This window comes from Gambusia affinis, linkage group LG16 (assembly GCF_019740435.1).
Source record: "Gambusia affinis linkage group LG16, SWU_Gaff_1.0, whole genome shotgun sequence".
In the NCBI taxonomy this organism is placed as follows: Eukaryota; Metazoa; Chordata; class Actinopteri; order Cyprinodontiformes; family Poeciliidae; genus Gambusia; species Gambusia affinis.
This window is the reverse complement of record NC_057883.1, coordinates 6678960-6697748: the sequence shown is the minus strand read 5'-3', so window position 1 is coordinate 6697748 and position 18789 is coordinate 6678960. Positions and strand designations below refer to the sequence as shown.

The 18789-nt window shown below is 41.8% G+C and overlaps 1 protein-coding gene across 2 annotated transcripts; it reads left to right on the top strand.

Moving 5' to 3' along the window:
- The first annotated feature begins 302 nt into the window (after nt 1–302).
- On the top strand, nt 303–18250 carry coq8ab (coenzyme Q8A, genome duplicate b). 2 transcript variants are annotated; one of them, XM_044143196.1, is made up of 15 exons: nt 303–588; nt 975–1086; nt 2850–3158; nt 3283–3349; nt 5368–5439; nt 6723–6848; nt 8460–8545; nt 8660–8800; nt 8887–8968; nt 9117–9210; nt 10443–10584; nt 11648–11755; nt 11841–11906; nt 15258–15344; nt 15850–18250. In XM_044143196.1, the coding sequence occupies exons 2-15, from the start codon at nt 994–996 to the stop codon at nt 16141–16143; spliced, it is 1767 nt and encodes a 588-aa protein (XP_043999131.1). In that variant the 5' UTR covers nt 303–588; nt 975–993; the 3' UTR covers nt 16144–18250. The 2 variants fall into 2 exon arrangements, with proteins under 2 accessions (XP_043999131.1, XP_043999130.1); XM_044143195.1 differs by having other exon boundaries at nt 304–687.
- Nucleotides 18251–18789: the final 539 nt, after the last annotated feature.

Below are 18789 nucleotides of genomic sequence, written 5' to 3'. Positions count from 1 at the left end.
GGCAGGAAAGGAACGCCATAACAAAACTGCTGATCTGCCATGTTTACGAGTACCTCTCGTGATGTCACTGGCCAAATTGTGAAGAAATTTTTTTTGGAAGTAGCTTTGCTTTCTTCTGCTCTGACGTGAAATCTATATAAATACATCAATCTTTACTCAGTTGTGTTTGTATCGTTTTATGTTAGCCATTTAGTTGCTTTGCTATTTTCTGCTTTTTGTTCACGTAAAGAAACATACGACTCCAGTAATCACGTGATACTTTAAAAGAAAAAAAAAAAAGAAAAAGGAAAAGGAATGGGCGGGAAGCTCGTGGACGCCTTGCGCGTACGGCAGCTCGCGACCCGCCCTGAGCCGACACGTCAGCGGGCACAGGCAGGCAGCGAGCAGCAGCAGCGGCTGTCAGATTGTGCGACCAGGGTAGCGTTTTGTTGATAGTCGAAGTCGCTGAACTTTGCCTCGCTGGATGGTGGGTGTTGAATCTCCCTCTGGAAATCCATTCGCATGTCCCGCGGCGTGTCGCCCCGCCGCATTGTCTTGCAGGAGTTTTTCTTTTCTTTTTCCTGTAAGGAATTGTCAAGTCAAGCCAAGGTGAGAGAGGGGCTTGTGTTGTGCCACTGCAGTTGCACAATGCTCGCTGCTCTGCATGCGCTCTGAGCTGAGACGACGTGTTAAGAAAAGCTTCTGGTGGTGAGTGGAAGTTGTGGCTCTTTTGTTTGTCCAATCGGCTCTGAAATCCATATTCTCCATCTCTATCGTCTCTGGCTTTTTTTTGAGCTTACACAGCAGCATGTTAAATTAAATTTATTTATGTTTTAAACCTTCTTCTCTTATTCCTGTTTGTGTTTACATTGTTTAGCTAAAGCGTGGTGTTGGTGTTGGTGTTTGTGGTGTATTTACAGGATGGCTGCTTTAAAAACAGTGATGGGTTTTCTCACCAAACCTTCTCTTTATCTATTTTCTTTCCCCCTGTGCAGGTCACTGTAGGGTAACATCATGACAGGGGACGCAGTGGTTTTGAGGGGTCTGAGCTGGATAAAGCAGGCAGCTAGCAGAGGCAGCCTGAGCAGCCCCACCAACCACAGGCTGGTAAGCATCCACCCCACCATCAGATCACCAAGGGTGGGCAGTGAGCTGTAGTTTGTCCCAGGATGGAGCTGCATAGTGGGGTCATGTTTCTTTCATGAAGGCATTTCTCCACAGGACACAACTGTGTGTCCAAACGTTTGGTCTATACTGTATATATTTGTATCGGTATTGGAAAAAATCTGTGGTGTTGTGCCTGATTCATTCGGTTTAATTCTCTGCGTTGTTTTCTGAGTGTTTCATTGTTTATTTTGCATTATGTTTAATGGACTTTCTGAACAACTTGAAGGAATTCGCAGTTTATGTTTGTACATTTTTGGCAAAACAGCCTTTTGTTTTTGTCAGTTTCTTTAGTATTTATTTTACACGGACTGAACAAATTAAAGTTGTGTTGTTTTAACATGTTTGACCAAGCTTGTGTGGTTTTTGGTGTCTCGCACCGCAAAGTTATCAGATCAATTTGTGTTTAAAAGGAAAAGAAAGTGATTAAGTCGATTTTGCTCCGTTTTTCTGTATCGGATCGATATCGGTCGATACTAGATCTCAGTTATCCGTATCGGAAGTGAAAAAGTGGATCGGTGCCTCTTCATTTTCTGTTTTCTCTAAAACTGCTGCATCCTAGAACTTGCAGCTTGGGTCTCCTCCTCCTGCGTGTCGGAGTCTGACCTTGATGATAACAGAAACTCGCTGGGAGAAACCTGATTGGTGCCTCTCGCGTCGTATTGTTGAATAACTGTTACGGATTTTCCTCAAGCGCTTATTGTGTTTAGATTTCTCATGCAGCTGCAGGTAAGCCTGCAGAGACGGTGCTTTGTCTTAGTTGACGTTAAACAGCTACCATTGTCTGTTATTCTGTGCAGCAGCTTTTGTAGTTGCTCTGCTTTGCCAACTCGGGTTGTAAATTCATTGTATTGACCCCACAGAAACTGAAATCAAAAACTGATTTTGATTTCAGTTTTTGCTGGAGTTGTGTTTTTTGGTTTGTTTGTTGTTTTTGTTTTTGTTTTTTTACCTCTAAAGCATTCAGCGAAGTGTATTTTTGATGACTCAAAAGCTCCTATTTTTTATTTGGCCATAAATAAAAACAATTTGGAATTTATGGATGAAGTTGTTATCTAACCAAAACAAAAAAAAAACAAAAAAGGCTAAAAGGCGAGTTTTTGTTGTGATACGTCATAAGTACTTCATTTTGGTACCAGAGAAAGCAAAGCAACCCCACAGTATGATAACACCTCCACCGTGTTTTACTGTAAAAACAATGTGCTTTTTGTTTGGTCGTTTAATTTTGACACATATAAACCCTGGATTCTTAAAGTGTTAAATTTCAACTCTCCTCACTGGACAGGTCACTGGTTCATCAGAAGACCAACATCCAACCATTCACAAGCACAAACACACACACACACACACACACTCATAATTAAGAATTTCCAGTTAACCTGACTCAACACGTGCCTGGAGAAAACCCAGACACACACACACACCGAGGTCTAGAAGCTTTTTTTTCCTCATTAAAACACATTTTTCTAGGACGTTCTTCTGGTAAAAATGTGTGTTTATTTTGCAAATATTCTCGTAATTAAGCAAAAAATCTCAACCCCAGTGCTCCGTGGTACAGCCCACAGAAGGGAGCTGTTCCACTTTAAGGTCCGGTGGTCCTTAAAGAACCACCGGACCACAACCTCACTTTTCTTTCTCACTAATTATCTATTTTCCTGAGTGGAGTCATGTGCCGCAGCTTCCTCTCTCCTGTTTTTGTTGGACAGACTTTCAACAAGCAGATGGACTGCAGCGTCCTCAGAGCCTCGCCAGCTCAGTTCCTCAGATACTCCGCCGTCGGGTCGCACCGCGGCTCCTGCGTGGTCGGAGGGGTGAGCAACGCTCACGGGGCGCGCGGCGGCGGAAGACCCGGCGCTGGACACACGAGGTACCGCAGGAACTGGTCGGGTCAGCTGCACTCTGGACACACGCGGCTCTTTACCCAGGACAACTCCACAGTGGGGCGGCTGACGGCGGAGGACATCGAAAAAGCAAGAAGCGCCAGGAAAACCGACGCAAAGCAGTATCAACAAGCGGTACTGTGTCTTTAAAAGACAGTAAATATTGCCGGGTTTTTAGCATGGAAGAGCTCATAAATACAAGAAATAAAAAAATAAAAAAGTTCTTCTGTTGTTTAAGTTTCGTCCTCTTTTTGTTTAGCTGAGTGAAAATGCTCGGGAGAGGAAAGTGCCGGTCACACGGATAGGAAGGCTGGTCAATTTTGGAAGTAAGTGTTTTTAAGTTTTCTTTTTTATGTAAGAGATTTGTGGCTGATTTCCAAAATTTTTGCTTTTAAATTCTTTGATCTGCTTTTGGGTTTTTTTATGTAGGGGGTAGAGACGACGTCACACAGTGACCATAAGACAAGGTTTATACGAGTCAAAAATAGACATAAAACAATTGGATTTGACTTTTTAACATCTTATGTCTGCAATTTTAAAAAAAAGTTACTGACTGTGAACAGTGGGTATTTCCTAGGAAATTATAGATATTTACCTTAATCACATTTCCAGAGATGCTTCCATATCTAGAATGTTCCATTAGAGACATAAACTAAGAAAACCTAAGAAAAGAAAAACTGAGCAACTTTGCAGTACTTCACTCAGCCTTCCTGCTACCTGCTGTGATTGTCTCTGGATTATTTTGAAAATTTGACTATATATCTCCAAGACGGACCAAACTGAAGTCGCATTACTTGACCAACAAGATGACCAACACCCTTCAAATCCCAATTCTCAAATTTAGCTCTTAAAAAAAGACTTCTACATCCAGATTTTTTTATATATATATAAGATCCCCCAAAATAACATTTATAAATCTTTTAAATTTGTTGCTTCTCTCATCAAAAATTGCTTTAATCTTTAAGTTGTTTTTTTTTTTTGTTGTTGTTTTTTTTTATCTTAACCTTCATTTGTTCTGTCCGATGTAGTTTCGGGTTAGAAACTTGGGCGATGAAACGTTCTGGTGGGAACCAATTTACTGCCGGACCATGAACCCTGTTTCCGTTTGCGCTGGGAAATTAAATCAAAACACTCTCATTGGCTACCATCTTGTTTACCATATAAAAAAACCGTATAAATCATGTTTAACAAGGTTAAGCTTGAAAACAGGAGCTTTAATTAATACTTTCATGTGTAGTGGATGTGTAAACATTGAAGGGAGGTGACATACTTTGAAAAGTGAATAACTTGTATTCCAGAGCTGGAAAAAAAAAAAGAAGAAAGAATCCACTTTAAGTTGGTAAAGTTATATTTAGCCAGCTTATTTTAAAAGTTGACTCGCTGTAGTTTAAATTTAGAAATTTTGTGGCTGTTTCAAATGATGACATTAAGTTACTGTAAATGTCGGGAACGCCTGTACGTGCACCGACACGTTGTGCATGTGCCTCCAGCACCGACACGTTGGTCCAGAAAGTGACCGGCAGGGCGTGAAACCGTACCGCCGGGTTGGCCTTTCATCCGTATCTTTGACCCACATTTGTCCCCAAGAATGTGCTGTGCAGCCGGTGAAGCTGCAGAGACCAGAGCTCTGCTCTCTGTCTGGGTTTCACGGCGCAGGACGGTAAATCATCCTTCTCGCGTTTTCTTCTTTGACCCTGCAAATTATTCTCTCTCCTTTTGTGCTTTTATTTATTTACGTTTGCATTCCAAAAACAAGTTCAGCGACTCAGACATTTTAAAAAAAATATTGTAAGAATTCTTAGCCACTCTCACGTTTCATTAGGCAACACAATAATTTCTGGGGAGAAAAAAAAAATTGAGCAAGTAGATTGTGCAATCTTCCTCCGCAGCTGCAAAGGCTCATGGGAGAATAACAAGTTGGTTTGCAGGAGATCACCAAGAGTAAACTTGTTATGAAAGTACAAACCTCGGCTACCAGAAAGTCAGAGTGTTTTAGTTTTGTTTCAGTGAAACAGAACAGAGTTTGACTATAGGTTCAGTACAGAGAGGGGGAACGCGTTGTCTTAGTCAGCAGATTTCGTTTTGCTGACTCGCTCCCTCACAAGAATGGACGTTCAGGCTACCAGCAGCTGAGGGAAAAGTTTCCGCGACGTGCCGACAATCTGGCTAGTTTAAAAACCTTTCTCTTGGCCTCAGTTTCACCTCCCCGGGGGTTTAAGGAGCCCCGTTATCGCCGCCGTCAGCAAAGTCCAACTCACTCCTGTGGGACTTCCAGGCTGCTGATCCCGACCTCCGTTCTCGCCGAGCACCGCCTCTGTTTTATCCTGGTGGTTTGTCTCCGCAGGTCTGGCGGTCGGACTCGGCATCGGAGCGATCGCCGACATGGCTAAGAAGAGTTGGAAGCTTAAACAACCAGGTAACAGGAAGTGAAGCGATGTTTAGTTTGTCGGCCGGTTTGTCGACATGGTGGATCTGCTGCTGATCTGACACAGCAGGGGTTTAGTTTGAGTCGACTGGTGAGCAGCACCAGGCTAGATAAGCACTAAGACGAGCTCTGGGTTGACAATTGGACTTCGGTTTGTGTCGACGATAGACGTGTTGGGAAGTCCTGCTCAAAATCTTAAATCTAAATGAGCTAAAACAGACGATAAACAGCGTCTTTATTTGTGTGTAAGCTTCTGTTTTCGATTGTATGTCACTGTTGATATAGCACAGACGACTGTTCCTCTTTGCAAAACCGCTCAAGCTCAGTCAGATTGGACGAAAAACGTCCGCTAACACGTTTAGCCACAGATTCTCTTCAGATCTCTGTCTAACAGGAGCATTTTACCTCAAGAAGTATTGCATCGTACTCCTGAGTGTAGCTTTAAGGTCGTCTCCCTGCTGAAAGTTGTAAAAGTTGAGCCTCCACCCTGAACTCTGAACTTTTTTTTTTTGCCCCCATTTAACAGATTTTCTGCCAGAATTGCTGGATATTTAGGCTCCAGCCTTCAACCTGGAGCAAAGCGTCCCCACAGCATAGTGCTGCCACCACTTTGTGCAATAGGGGCCATGTTTTGTTTTCACTTAAGTTCTTAAATTAATCTTTTCAGCACAGCTGTGATATCCAGGTGGACTCTGTTTACATGTTGGCTGCACTTGATTTTATTTGACTCTATCAAGATGGAGCCAGCTAAATGTGACGTTGTAACACACGCCACATAAATAAAATACTCACAAATTTGTGCCAAAATGTGGAAAAGTTCATCAGGTGTCCATATTTATCTTGAGACTTTATAACGCTTACCGCGATTAGGATTTCTTAGGCTGGGAAAATAACCAATATCATGAGAAGTAAGGTTGTGTAAAAGTCAGAAATCTTCTAAAAGTTTCTATCAGAGACGTTTCCGTTTCACCTTTTTTGAACGTCTGTCATATTTTTAATGTGAAACCTCTGGAAAAAAAAAAAAACCATGGTGGAAGTGGGGAACCTCTGCTCCCAAAGCTTACAGTCTGTCAGATTACCACAAAGAGGTTGCTACGGAGACCAGAGTCTGGCACTTGACCTCTTCTTTACTGAGGGTTCAATGAGCCACTTGGCAAAACCCGACAACAGGATGTTCTTTGAAGCACCATGCAGAGATAATCGGACAGCGGATGTGTTCTGAAACCTGCTCGTTTTTGTATTTTTATGCATATATTTGTAATGTTTTTTCAAAGGGAACAAAAAGGCCGTCTTGGACTCGAATCCCTTCCTCTCCGAGGCGAACGCTGAAAGAATTGTTCGGACACTTTGCAAAGTTCGCGGAGCGGCTTTGAAAATGGGCCAAATGCTCAGCATTCAAGGTGAGGCTAAATGGTTTCCTCTGAGCTACATTTCCTGTAAACTCTCTAAATGATTGTTTTTATTGACGCTCCTGGAGCTGTTGGTCGAATACGAATCCATATGAGGATGTATGTAAATGAACCCTCAGTTAACGTCTGTCGGGGGTTTCAGTCTCTGTAGCCAACAAGCTGGATTCCTTCGTCAGCGCTGAAAATTACCCGCAGGCCGGCTGAACGCACAGAGCGCCATTCCAGCTGAGCTGTTGGCGGTTGCAGGCCGCGGCTCAGGCCTCCGACTCCGAGGTCGGCTGTGTTCACACCGCATGCGTACACTAGGCTGCTGTTTCAGCTCCCGTGCTTCGCCCGTGTGTCAGGTGCTTGTCATGTGAGCTCAATGACTGAAGCGTTTGTTGTCTGTAACATAAATCGCCTGTTTTCTGAAAGATGAAGCCCTCCTGCGGCCGTTCGAAGTCCCTCATGGACAGTGGCCAGCGTTTGTTTTGAAGGCGATTCCTGAAACGGCAACATTTTCTCGCTGTCAGGTTTCAACTTGCTGTAGTTTGGAAACAACCATTTAAGTAAGAAAGATTTAAGGGGGGCGGGGGGAATCATGTTAAGCATGTGTTTTTATTATATTTCTACTTCTGCAGCTTCTATTTATGTTTTTAATTGCGAATGTACATTTTGGTCAACTCACGTTTCATTTTCCAGGAGACTGTCTTGACTTGTTTTATGGATTTTAAAGTTTGCTGTCATTCGACCTTTGAACTGCTGAGGCTGTGGACCGTCTCCGTTATCCTGACCTTAGCATCCTGATTGTTCTGTTTCCAGCTCAAAGACTTGCAACGGATCAGACTTACTCTTAGGATTTTGTAGGCTTCTATGTTATAAAAAAATAACAAAAAATGTCGATTGATAACCCATCAGGTATTTGATACAAGCCATTAGCTAATCTACGTAGAAGATGTTCTTCTTGACATCTTAATGAGACGTGTGTGTCTGGGTTTGGTCAAAATACCACTTTGGTGCTTTTTACAGTCACTAGAAAAAAAAAAAAACTGTTTTTCCTCTTATAAGCAAAGAGAGTGAAATATTCTTCTTTCGTTCAGGTGATCAGCACTCAAAAATGTTTAGAGTTCATATAGAAGCTGCAGTTAACTTAAGCATTTAGCTAAAAAAAAAAAAGCTAACAGCTGTTTCTGTTAGCTTGAGGTGAGTCTTTTTCCACTGTGTGCAGTAAATTCCCACTTAATGTGAAAATACACTTATGAGTTCATAGAGCAGTGACATAAATGTAAATATTTGTTAAATATAGAAAAAGCTATTTTTTTCTATATTTAGCTTTAGCTGTAAGGTAAATGAAGCTAAAAATCTAGCTAGTAGCTGTGTGAGGCTTCAGTTAGCTTTGCCTAAATGTAGCTTTTTTCTAACAAATAGACAAATAAAAGTTGTGTGTCACACTGGGTTATATCTTTTTGAGGTATAAAGATTAAGCCGTTAGCCTCTTAGCTAAAGCTTTTATTGCATCAGGCGGCAGACAAACCTGCACATGGACTAGAATTAAAGTTTATTTAACCCCAATAGCTTGCTGAGTATTAAGCTTACATTTGTTTTCTCCTTTTCCTCCATCAGACGACGCCTTTATCAACCCTCAGTTGGCTAAGATCTTCGAGCGGGTCCGGCAGAGCGCAGACTTCATGCCCACTAAACAGATGATGGTACAGTTATTTCAATTAGCAGTACAGAAAAAAAGATTTAGCTTCCGGTCTCTTCACTAGAGCTTTGTTGTTGTTTTGGTTTTTGTTGTTGTTTTTTTTCTCATCTACCTCCAGAAAATCATCACTAGCGATCTGGGCCCGAACTGGAGGGACAGCCTGGAGTACTTCGAAGAGAAGCCGTTTGCGGCCGCCTCCATCGGTCAGGTTCACTTCGGGAGGCTGAAGGACGGCAGAGAGGTGGCCATGAAGATTCAGGTGGGTGCGGTGTTTACGCAGGAGCGGATTATCCGAGTACATCGGTGCCCGCGTTCTGCAAACTGATGGCCCAAATGTTCCGCCAGTACCCGGGAATCGCCAAGAGCATAAAGAGCGACGTGAATAACATCATGACTGCACTGAGTTTAAGCAACGCTCTGCCTGAAGGTAACATTGTTGGAGTCTTTTTTTATTATTATGTTTTTTATCGCCTGTAAGATAACAGCTGCTATTGTGTGCAGGCGGTCACGCCTGATAATACCTGTGTGCCAACCAAGAACACCTTGTCATGAACACCTTCACCTCAATTTCACAGGTCTGTTTCCAGAACATCTTATTGAGGTCATGAGTCGTGAGCTGGCTTGGGAGTGTGATTACATAAGGGAGGCAAACTGTGCCAGAAAGTTTCAGTAAGTCCTTCACTTTTTTTTTAATGTCAGATATTAGAATATGTTTATTTCTATCTTTTAGAAGTTACTTAAATGACAGTCAAAGCATTTCTGATTCAGCTTCTCATATTACATTTTGTGTTTTATATTTGCTGCTATTGTGATAACTGGGAGATATTTCTTGTCTGTTGTGCAGAAAAGAGCAAATCATGAAAATCATAATTTATAATTATCTTAAATTGCAACAAAAAAGAAAAACTTGAGATAGCAAAACTGATAATGAGTTAAAGCAGGGGTATCCAAAGTGTGGCTCAAGGGCCATTTGTGGCTCCCTTGAGGATTTTAGAAATAACTTTTTCTAAAAGGAAAAAAATATTAGGTCTAGAAAAATAGATTCCCATTTATTAGCATTGTTTTTGCATTCATCTTAATTTTGGAGTAACTAGAAACTCAAAAGCAAGTCTTACAGTCCATATAAGAAAATAATCAATTGGGTGGCTTTCTTACCTTGTATATATACGAGGATGCATTTATTTTTTCATGTCATGTTGAGTTTGTGCAAGGTTTTGGCTCTTTTAAAGTTGCAGATGCTCTTATAGTAAAGCCTTAACATCCCTCCAGGTACAGTAACTCAAAGTTCAAACGTCGCCGCTGACTTTCAGTCCGTCTTTCAAATCTGAGTCTGAAACAGTTTGTAGTTTTGAAACGGAAATTGTCTGCCAGAGTAGTTTCCGTTATTTCCCTTCTATTAAACACAACGTCTGAAGGTTTGAGAAGTGAAACTCCTGAAGCCTGGCGCTGTAGAAACTGGCCTCCACTTCTCTCTTTACCCTCCGTGTTTTCCAGGTTCCCTAGCTGCAGCCTGCAGAGCTGCGCCGCGTTCAGTGACAGATGCTTAATTTCCCAAGAGCTTGAGTTGACTTGTACTGGGAGTTAAGCAGAGGAAAAGGCTGATAATTCTATCAAAGTAAAGCAGACTGCAGTCCAGTCTCACATTAGGACGGCTGCTCAGTGTCGGCGGACGAGAGTCAACACTGAGTTTATTTCTCTGTGAACAGAGAGAAACCTCCCTGGGGAGTTTGGTGCAGGCTTACAGCTGGGTCAGCTGTAAGCCTGACCCAGCTGTAAGCTCTGGGTTCGACCACAAACAGTTCACCGATTAGAATCCTTTACAGTCGAGAGCGTTCGTTGAAATCGGCCCGATCTTTGTGTCCTTTTATATCTGACCTTGTGCGCCTCTCTCTGCGTGGCAGGCAGCTGCTGAAGGGTCACCCGTTTTTCTACGTGCCCGACGTGATTGACGAGCTCAGCAGGGAGCGGGTCCTCACCACAACGCTGGTGTCCGGTTTCCCCCTGGACAAGGCCACGGACCTTCCTCAGGAGCTCAGGAATGAGGTACGGCCTCGGAGATTCGCCAGGCCAAGTCGACACCGGCGGTGCGTCGACGCATCGGTCCTTGTTGAAGTGTGACAGATGACCGGGTTGGATCCGCAAAGGTTTTCACGGCCTTGGACTTTTATTTGCACAGCACAACCACAAACCTTCGTTTTCTTAAAACAAAATACTTTTATAAATGCTCAGAAAAAGCAAGATGACACCTGGATTTTAGAATAAAGGTGGCGACACATAATTTATTCTACAGAATCCTTCAAGGACTTCCTGTAGCACCAGACCTGTGGAAAAACATGGCTGCAACCAACGATTAATTTAGTAATCGAATATTTTGACGATTAATCGATTAATTATTCAAAGAAACTGACACATTCTGCAGATTTTTCATTTAACCATATATGCTTATTTTGTACAGTATTCAAAATATATTGAAATACAAATAATTCAAGGCCTTTTTTAAATAAGACAACGAACATTTAGGGAATAAAATTTTCATTTTCATTATTTGTAGCAAAGGATGCATCTGCAGATAAAAGAAATATTTCTAACATCAGCATGTGAAAAGCTCTGCCGGTTGTGCTTAACTTTACAGCTACACAGTGTATTGCTGAGCTGGTGATTATTTTTGGGATTAATCAATTAATAACTGAATAAAAAAAGTGCTTAATATGAGATTTGTTTTTATGTATTTGTTCTTCACAGAATTTGAACCAGGTGAAGCTAAAACTCGGCCGCTTTAAGAGTTTTGGGTAGAACAAATTCACAAAGATTAAATTTTTTAATCTTAAATCCAAAAATGTATGTGGTTTTTTGTAAAGTTTTGTCTTAATTACTGATATTTGTCTTTATACTCCAGTTAACGATTAATCAACAACTAAATTAGTTGACGATTATTTCATAATCGATCCATTCCGATTCATCACGATAATCCGATTAATCGTGGAACCTTTTACGTGGAAAGTCCCAATCTGGTTGATGTTGTCCTTATGAGTAGCAGATGTTATTATGTAATATGTAGCATTAGCATTAATTTAACTCCTAATAGCTGCTTGTTTCCACTCCCCAGATCTGTGAGCAGATCCTGATCTTATGCCTCAGGGAGCTGTTTGAATTCAGATTCATGCAGACCGATCCAAACTGGTCCAACTTCTTCTACAGCCCACAGATCCATAAGGTTGGTTAACCCGAGTGTCGCTGGCGTCCGATGTCTTCCCGTCTCGGCGGTGAGTGACGGGGTCGTCTCGTTTCCCTGTTTTCAGGTCGCGCTGTTGGACTTTGGAGCCACAAGAGGGTTTGACAAGAAATTCACAGACAGCTACATCGAGGTAACTAGTGTCGGAATCAAACTTTTAGTTTTCACTGCTGCTGTACAGTGGTCAAGTAAAAACAGAAAAATATGGCCTCTGCGCACTTCTTTATTAATAAAAAATAAAAATATGGCGTTTAGTTCATGATGCAGTAAAACATCATGTTCAAAAATGGACTGTGTTATAAAATGTTCTGAAAACCTGAATTTGACAGTGTTTGGTTTTAATACTTACTGATCACTGATTTCTAGCTGGAGAGTGTTTTAGTAGTCCACGAACTGCCTGACAAATAATAAATTATAAAGACTTCTCCATGTTTGTGGCTCCAGGTTCATTCTTAGGCCCTTTTTCTTTGTCAAAAAAAACAAAAAAACATGCTACACTTTGCGAGCAGATACAATATTTATGGTTATGGTGAGACAGATTCTCTTTATACAGGGTTTAAACTTTCCTTTTGGCTTTATTTGTGGATCAGGAGGACGGCACATTCCTTTGTGTGGATGTGAATCCACTGGAATAAGAACAGCCATCCTTCTGTGAGAGGAGGACGATGGTCTCATCTTAGTCTTAAAGGATCACACAGCTCAAGAAACAAAACAAAAACAAATCCTTTATTATTTATTCAGCTCAGTCAGAAACTCATAATAAAAACAGAATGCAGGGGAAGTGTTTCTGTTTTCTTGGAATAACGTAAAAAAAAAAAAAGGTCACATCAGTTGCATGGTTACAAGAAAGTTGAAACTTATTCAGTTCGGTTTATTTATATGGCGAAAGATTTACAGCGAGGAAGCAGGTTCAGTGTATTGTAGAGGGACAGAAGTTGCACAATACGAGATGGGTTCTAAAATTAATAATGAAAAAGAAAACCTTCAATAAATGTAATCTACGATTACCTTAATTAAATCAAGTATTTAAAAGTACTTGCTGTATTTTTTACATGGTTTGGCGAGTCGGGAGCGACTCGTATGGTTTTTGTTCCCCTTGTCCATGATGAGACATTTTTGGCTAAAAGAAAAAATGTCTCTTCCTTTTTACTGCGTTTTCTGAATTGGAATCTTTTTCACATAGCTTTTGCATTTTCCCATGCAGTGGTGTGTTTTTCCATGTGAGGTGGGTAATTGTTTTTATTGATCTGTGCAGCACTTTAAGCTGCTTTTATTATCAACCATTCAAATTTATAAATTTTAATGGTTGATAATGCAACTTGTAGTCTGGAATATTCGGCAGTTGAATGATTAAATGTGTAAATTGTTCACTAGAATTAAATGTCATTATTTGTTGATTATTTCATAGAATTGATCTGCACCCTGTAATGTGAGTGGGTGGGACTAACACACTTACGGACGAGGAGATTGGTCCACAGCTCTACTGCTGTTCAGGTTAGCCAATCAGAAGTCAGGGTCTGTTTAAGGAGTCGTAGCGTTTCATGACTTTACCACAGGAAGAGTGAAATAATAACTTAAGCCGGCGGTTTTCAAAGTGTGAGGCGCGCCTCCCCGGGGGGGCGCCAGAGTACTTTAGGGGAGGCGCGGTGCGAGGGAAAAAAATAAACCGGAAAAGCTATCTGCTTGCTGTCTACTGATGTGAGAGAAACGTCTTTTACGCACACGATCAACTCTGTGGATTTAGGAAAAAGTTGGTACTGTGGGGTGCGCGTGTGGAGCGGGGATCAGTGGAAATGTTTCCCCCCTTAGAGGATGTTTTGGCCAGTGACGTCAGTAACGTTACTGACGTCGGACCACTTTTTTCAGTAACGAGTAATCTAACGTTGCTATTTCAAATCCAGTAGTCAGACTACAGTTACTTATCAAAATCATTTTTGCGTTACTGCGTTACTATCTTCTTTTGTTATTTAATCGTATTTCCTCTACGTGTCTTGTCGAGTGACCGACGCCTCTATGTAAACAATGGAGGGAGATGCGCGTTTTGTTGGTGGAAAAACTGGAACTATTTTGAGTTTCTGTCGCAAAGTCCGATTATTATAAACGGCTTTGGGCTTCATTTTTTTAAAGTCGCTTGCAGATTTAATGAGCGGCTGGTTGCGCCTTTTTGGGCTCGTTTTTGAACGTGAAGTTGCTCATTTGGGCTTGGAAATAAGCAGAGACTCATAATAAATCCCAGAATTTGTCCGTCATTAAGGTAGTTTTACTCCGTCTCTCCCTGTTCATCATTTCCAGGATGATCCGTCCCGCTGTGTCTTTGTTAATGTCAAGTTAATGTATTACCTCTGAATGACGTCGAGCTTCGCGTTGCGCTCCAGAAAACTGCAAACATCGAGACCAATATGAACAGCGCAATAAACGTGAAAACAGCCACGAATGAACGTGTCCGTAGTTGCCAATAATTATAATGGCAAGTTAGCACCGTTATAATTATTAATATTACGGTAAGTGTCGCAGCCATCTGAGCTGTGGAGCTGCAGTAGGAGCTCTGTGCTGCGACATCAAACTCAGGGGCGTAACGCAGAATCTGGAGGCTGGGCGGGGGGCTTTAAAATCCTTCTTAGAGTTTTCCAGACAACAGTGGACCACACAAATTACTCATGTTTTTTATTTTTTGTACAATCTCCTCTTCAGTTCAACCTTATCAGTGGAGACACATTGTTGATGTTACCATTATAAAATAACTTACAATTAAGTATTGGCAAAGCTCAATGTGATTTTCACAGGAGGCAGAGCGTTGTTGTTAGCAGCTGCTGAAAGTAACTAAAAAGTTACTTAATCCTGCAGTTAGTTACTTTCCTGCAGTTAGGTACTACTTGACTTGGAAAGTAACTTAGTTACTTTCCAAGTCAAGTAGTCGGTAATATAACTAAGTTACTTTTTCAAGGAGTAATCAGTAGTCCGATTAAAGTTACTTTTTCAAAGTAACTATGACATCACTGGTTTTGGCCAGAGCAGGGCTGAAGGTGGAGTTTTTAGAACTCCACCCCCCTCCGCCCCCCTCCACGGGGGGGGGGGGGAGGCGCAGCAGGCCTTAAGCTCCTTGAAGGGGGGCTCACCCTTTCATACTTTGAAAACCCCTGACTTAAGCAATTATATATACATAATTGCTGTGTGTGTATCACTTTTATCAGTTTGTGATTTGACGTTTTAAGGAATGTTATCAATGGAACAGCTCAGTTAAAAGGTTTTACTTAAACTCTTACATAAATATTCAGCTTCCAAGTCATGTGCTGGACTTTTAGTTTACCCAGTTCACCCTGATACAGTTCAGTCGCACCACAAGAGTCACATTAGATGCAGTTCCAGAGTCGGTTGATAATAAAGTTCCAGTTTGTTGAAAGTTGTGCAGTTAGAATCTTTATTTATTTATTTTTTTAATTTCCACTTACCCAACCTTTATGTTTGGCTCATTTTGTGCCTTCAGATCATTAAGGCAGCTGCGGATCAGAACCGAGAAGGCGTCCTGCTCCGATCCAGAGACATGAAGTTCCTCACAGGATATGAGACAAAGGTGAGAAACTCTTATTTGACTACAAGAGGCTGTAATTCGGCTGTTTTGGACCACGTCTCTTTGTCGCAAAGACGAGAAAAGCGTCAGCGTGTCGAACGTCCAATCAGAACCAGGAAGCTGCTTTAAGAAGTTCTGGTTGTTTTTCACCAGCAGCCAGCTGAAATTCCTGCTGTCTGGATTTTTTTTTTTTTTTTTTTTTAAGCATTTCGAATTTGGATTTTAAATAATTTTGAGATTTATTTTAGTACAATTGTTTCATTCCAATAGTAATCAGTGCATAAATCAACTCAAGCTCTTGTTTTGGGGACCCCATCGGTCCCTCTTGTAGCGGGGGATTGTTTTACACCGCTCTGCACGCTCAAGTCTCAGCTCAAAGAGAACGACCAATCAGAGGCCTCCCTGCTTTACACGTCTCCTTAACGTGTGGCTTTATAGCTGCTGCCTCCCCCCCCAACATTGTTCCTTCCCGAACATTAACTCGGCCGCTGCTCTTCCTCTCTCGCAGTCGATGGAGAACGCCCACGTGGACGCCGTGATGATCCTGGGTGAGGCCTTCAACTCCCAGGAGCCGTTCGACTTTGGCGAGCAGAGCACCACGGAGCGCATCCATAGGCTCATCCCCGTGATGCTGCGGGAGCGTCTGACGCCGCCGCCGGAGGAGACCTACTCCCTCCACAGGAAGATGGGTGGCTCCTTCCTCATCTGCTCCAAGCTGAAGGCCAGAATCTCCTGCAAGGACATGTTCCAGGAGGCGTACAGGAACTACTGGAAGGACCGACGCCCCGACTCTGAACAGTGAAGACCTGTCTTATGTTGGGATTATCTTGAATTATTATTGTTTTTTGTATTATGTTGGAACAACTGACATGACGCTGGCTCCGCCCCCATGCTGACGTAGAGCAATCCTCCCCCAATCATTCCAGGGCAACTTGTCAGCAACTGACCAATCAGCCTTCCAATTACAGCACTCCGACCACATTGGCAGTATGTATCATAGAAAATATGCTGCAGTCAGAGATTTTGAGGACAATAATTGATAATCACGGTCCAAGTTGTCAGTGGGTAATATGCAAACCCGACAGCCGTTACCCAGAACATACAGAGGGCGGAATACAATTTATTACATTTCCAAAATCAAAAAGGAGTCTGGAATAACGCAAGAAATGGATCATGGACTGCAGCGCACCTCACGTCCAGCTGAATGAAACTGATGAACGGGAACTACCACGTTAGTCAGCACCACGAAGGTAACCGGTAGTAAACATCCCAGTTTTTGTCATAACGATACTTACTGATAGCTCCGTGCTATCGACTCAGGGCTCCTAACGGCTCAGGCTTAACAGCTGTGTCCGAATTCAAGGTCTGCATCCTTCGAAGGACACGTCTATGTAGGATGGGTCCTTCACGAATAGACGTCGACCGGAAGGGAAAATTCGGACAGGTCTAGCCTTCACCGCTCTGCCTGAACGCCCGGCTGGGACCCGCAATGAATTATGGGATATGGTGGGCCGTGAAGAATACACCGGACCCACTCTTCATATTTGGGGAAAAGAAGGATGCATTTGAAGGAGTCTTTGAATTCGTACAAGACTTGTCGCCACGCTATGACGTAATCAGCCTACAAATCGGTCCTTCGAAGGATGCAGACCCTGAATTTGGACACAGCTAACGACTCACGACTCAGACTCCATACTAACTACTAACGACTCAACTCAGACTTTTTTGTTCCTCATTCGTCCTCTTGGGCTTTATTGTTGATTTCTCGCTAATAACCTTACAGACCTGACGTAGGACCAGTTGCATCATTGCAAAAATGATTTAAAAAATGTTAAGAGTAACACATTGAGGTCCGCTAGTCTACCTTAATAACAGTGTGGTTGTCGGAGGACTACTCCTGGGGGCGGCGTCATGTCAATTGTGGGGTGGGGAGTTTCCTTTTTATTCTTTTAGAACTGTTACATGATGGTGGAGGCGGGGCCAACTGTATCCCAATACATTTTGTACAAATGTATCCCAATATTGGGTTGTCTTAATCAAGTGTTTGTTTTGACGATGGGACTAACGCCATCTTTAATCTCCATAAGGATCGAATAGTTTGTATTTATCCTTTAAGCCAATCTGTTGTTTGTACTGTATAATCTCCCTATTATGTGTCGTGAGGGACAACACTCCACCTTATCTGAACCGTTATAGAGAATAAACTGATCATGATGATGCTAAAGCACGACACAAAACCCCCCAAGTATACACAAAAAATATGCATAGTGACACCTGATCGATTAAAATCTCGAGCCATTTATTGTGGCAAACCCAGTGTTAGAATTGATCTGCTTTACCTAAAGAAAAGCAGCAGAGATGTGTAAATCTCAAACAAATCTTTATGTAATTTAAACAAACAAAAAAACTCCTTACCCCAAAGTAAGAATAAAATGTTGATTTCTGCGGTGCCTTATGTTTTGAGTGAGTGAAACTCGCTGCTGTTTTTTTTTATACCGAGTCCTGAGGGTTTTCTCAGCTGCTCCCTCCTCAAAGTGGGTTTGTTTACGGCCGCCATGATGGTGGAAATAATCTCTTGTTCTTTAACATAAACGCCCCTGAACAGTCGGTGAATAATGCTTCGTTTCGCTCATATTTTCCCTTCCGTCTTCCTCTTTCTGACTCACTTCCAGAACAAAAACAAAAGGAAGTGCTACTTCTGTCTGAATGTCGTTTTAACATCTCGCAGATGTTTCATTAACCCTTCTGAGTCCAGCAGACATGTTTAGTTCTTTGTCACATTCCTGCTTTTTTTTTTTCCTGAAACAAGTTTCGCCACGAATACAGCCGTTACCTCCCACAAGAGCTCAGTGAAAAGTGTGAATACTTTTGTAAAGTTTTCATTTTCAATAAATACGCAAAAATGTTTACATTTGTTTTTGAGTATTGAATTATTTAAATCTATTGCATAGAGCGGGGAAAACTGCGTATGAATTTAAAGAGAACATTGGAGGTGAAAGCTAAGCCAAACGTCACAAAGCTAGCAAAGCTTCACTACATAAAATTTTGCTAGCTAATGCTTTACAATGCTTTCCCTGTCTACTTTATTCAAACAGCAGGATCTGACCAAGCATGGATTATTAAAAACTGGGGAGCACACTTTAAAAGAGGCCCTGCATAATATAATTGTCTACTTTTTTATATAATTGGCATCGTTAACTGGACCGTCTCGATGCGTTATGTATAGAGAAGAATGTTGCCAAAAACCAACCCTGACTCATTCAGAAATTTTCTTCAGAAGGGAAATTGTATGCACAAAAAGTGGAATACGGTACAACATAATCTTGCTCAGTTTTTTGCATGAATGTAAATACATTGGTTTGATATATTAATAGCCTATGTATATTTTAGAGTTATAGCCTCTCCTTTGAGAAAACCCATCTGGTTATTGTACAAATTTAGTTAACAT

Excerpts from the sequence above, each read along its gene's own strand:
- coq8ab (XM_044143196.1), top strand. The coding sequence starts at position 994 with ATGACAGGGGACGCAGTGGTTTTGAGGGGTCTGAGCTGGATAAAGCAG. Across the intron at positions 10,585-11,647 it reads CTCAGGAGCTCAGGAATGAG|ATCTGTGAGCAGATCCTGAT; the intron begins GTACGGCCTCGG and ends TCCACTCCCCAG. Across the intron at positions 15,345-15,849 it reads TCACAGGATATGAGACAAAG|TCGATGGAGAACGCCCACGT; the intron begins GTGAGAAACTCT and ends CCTCTCTCGCAG.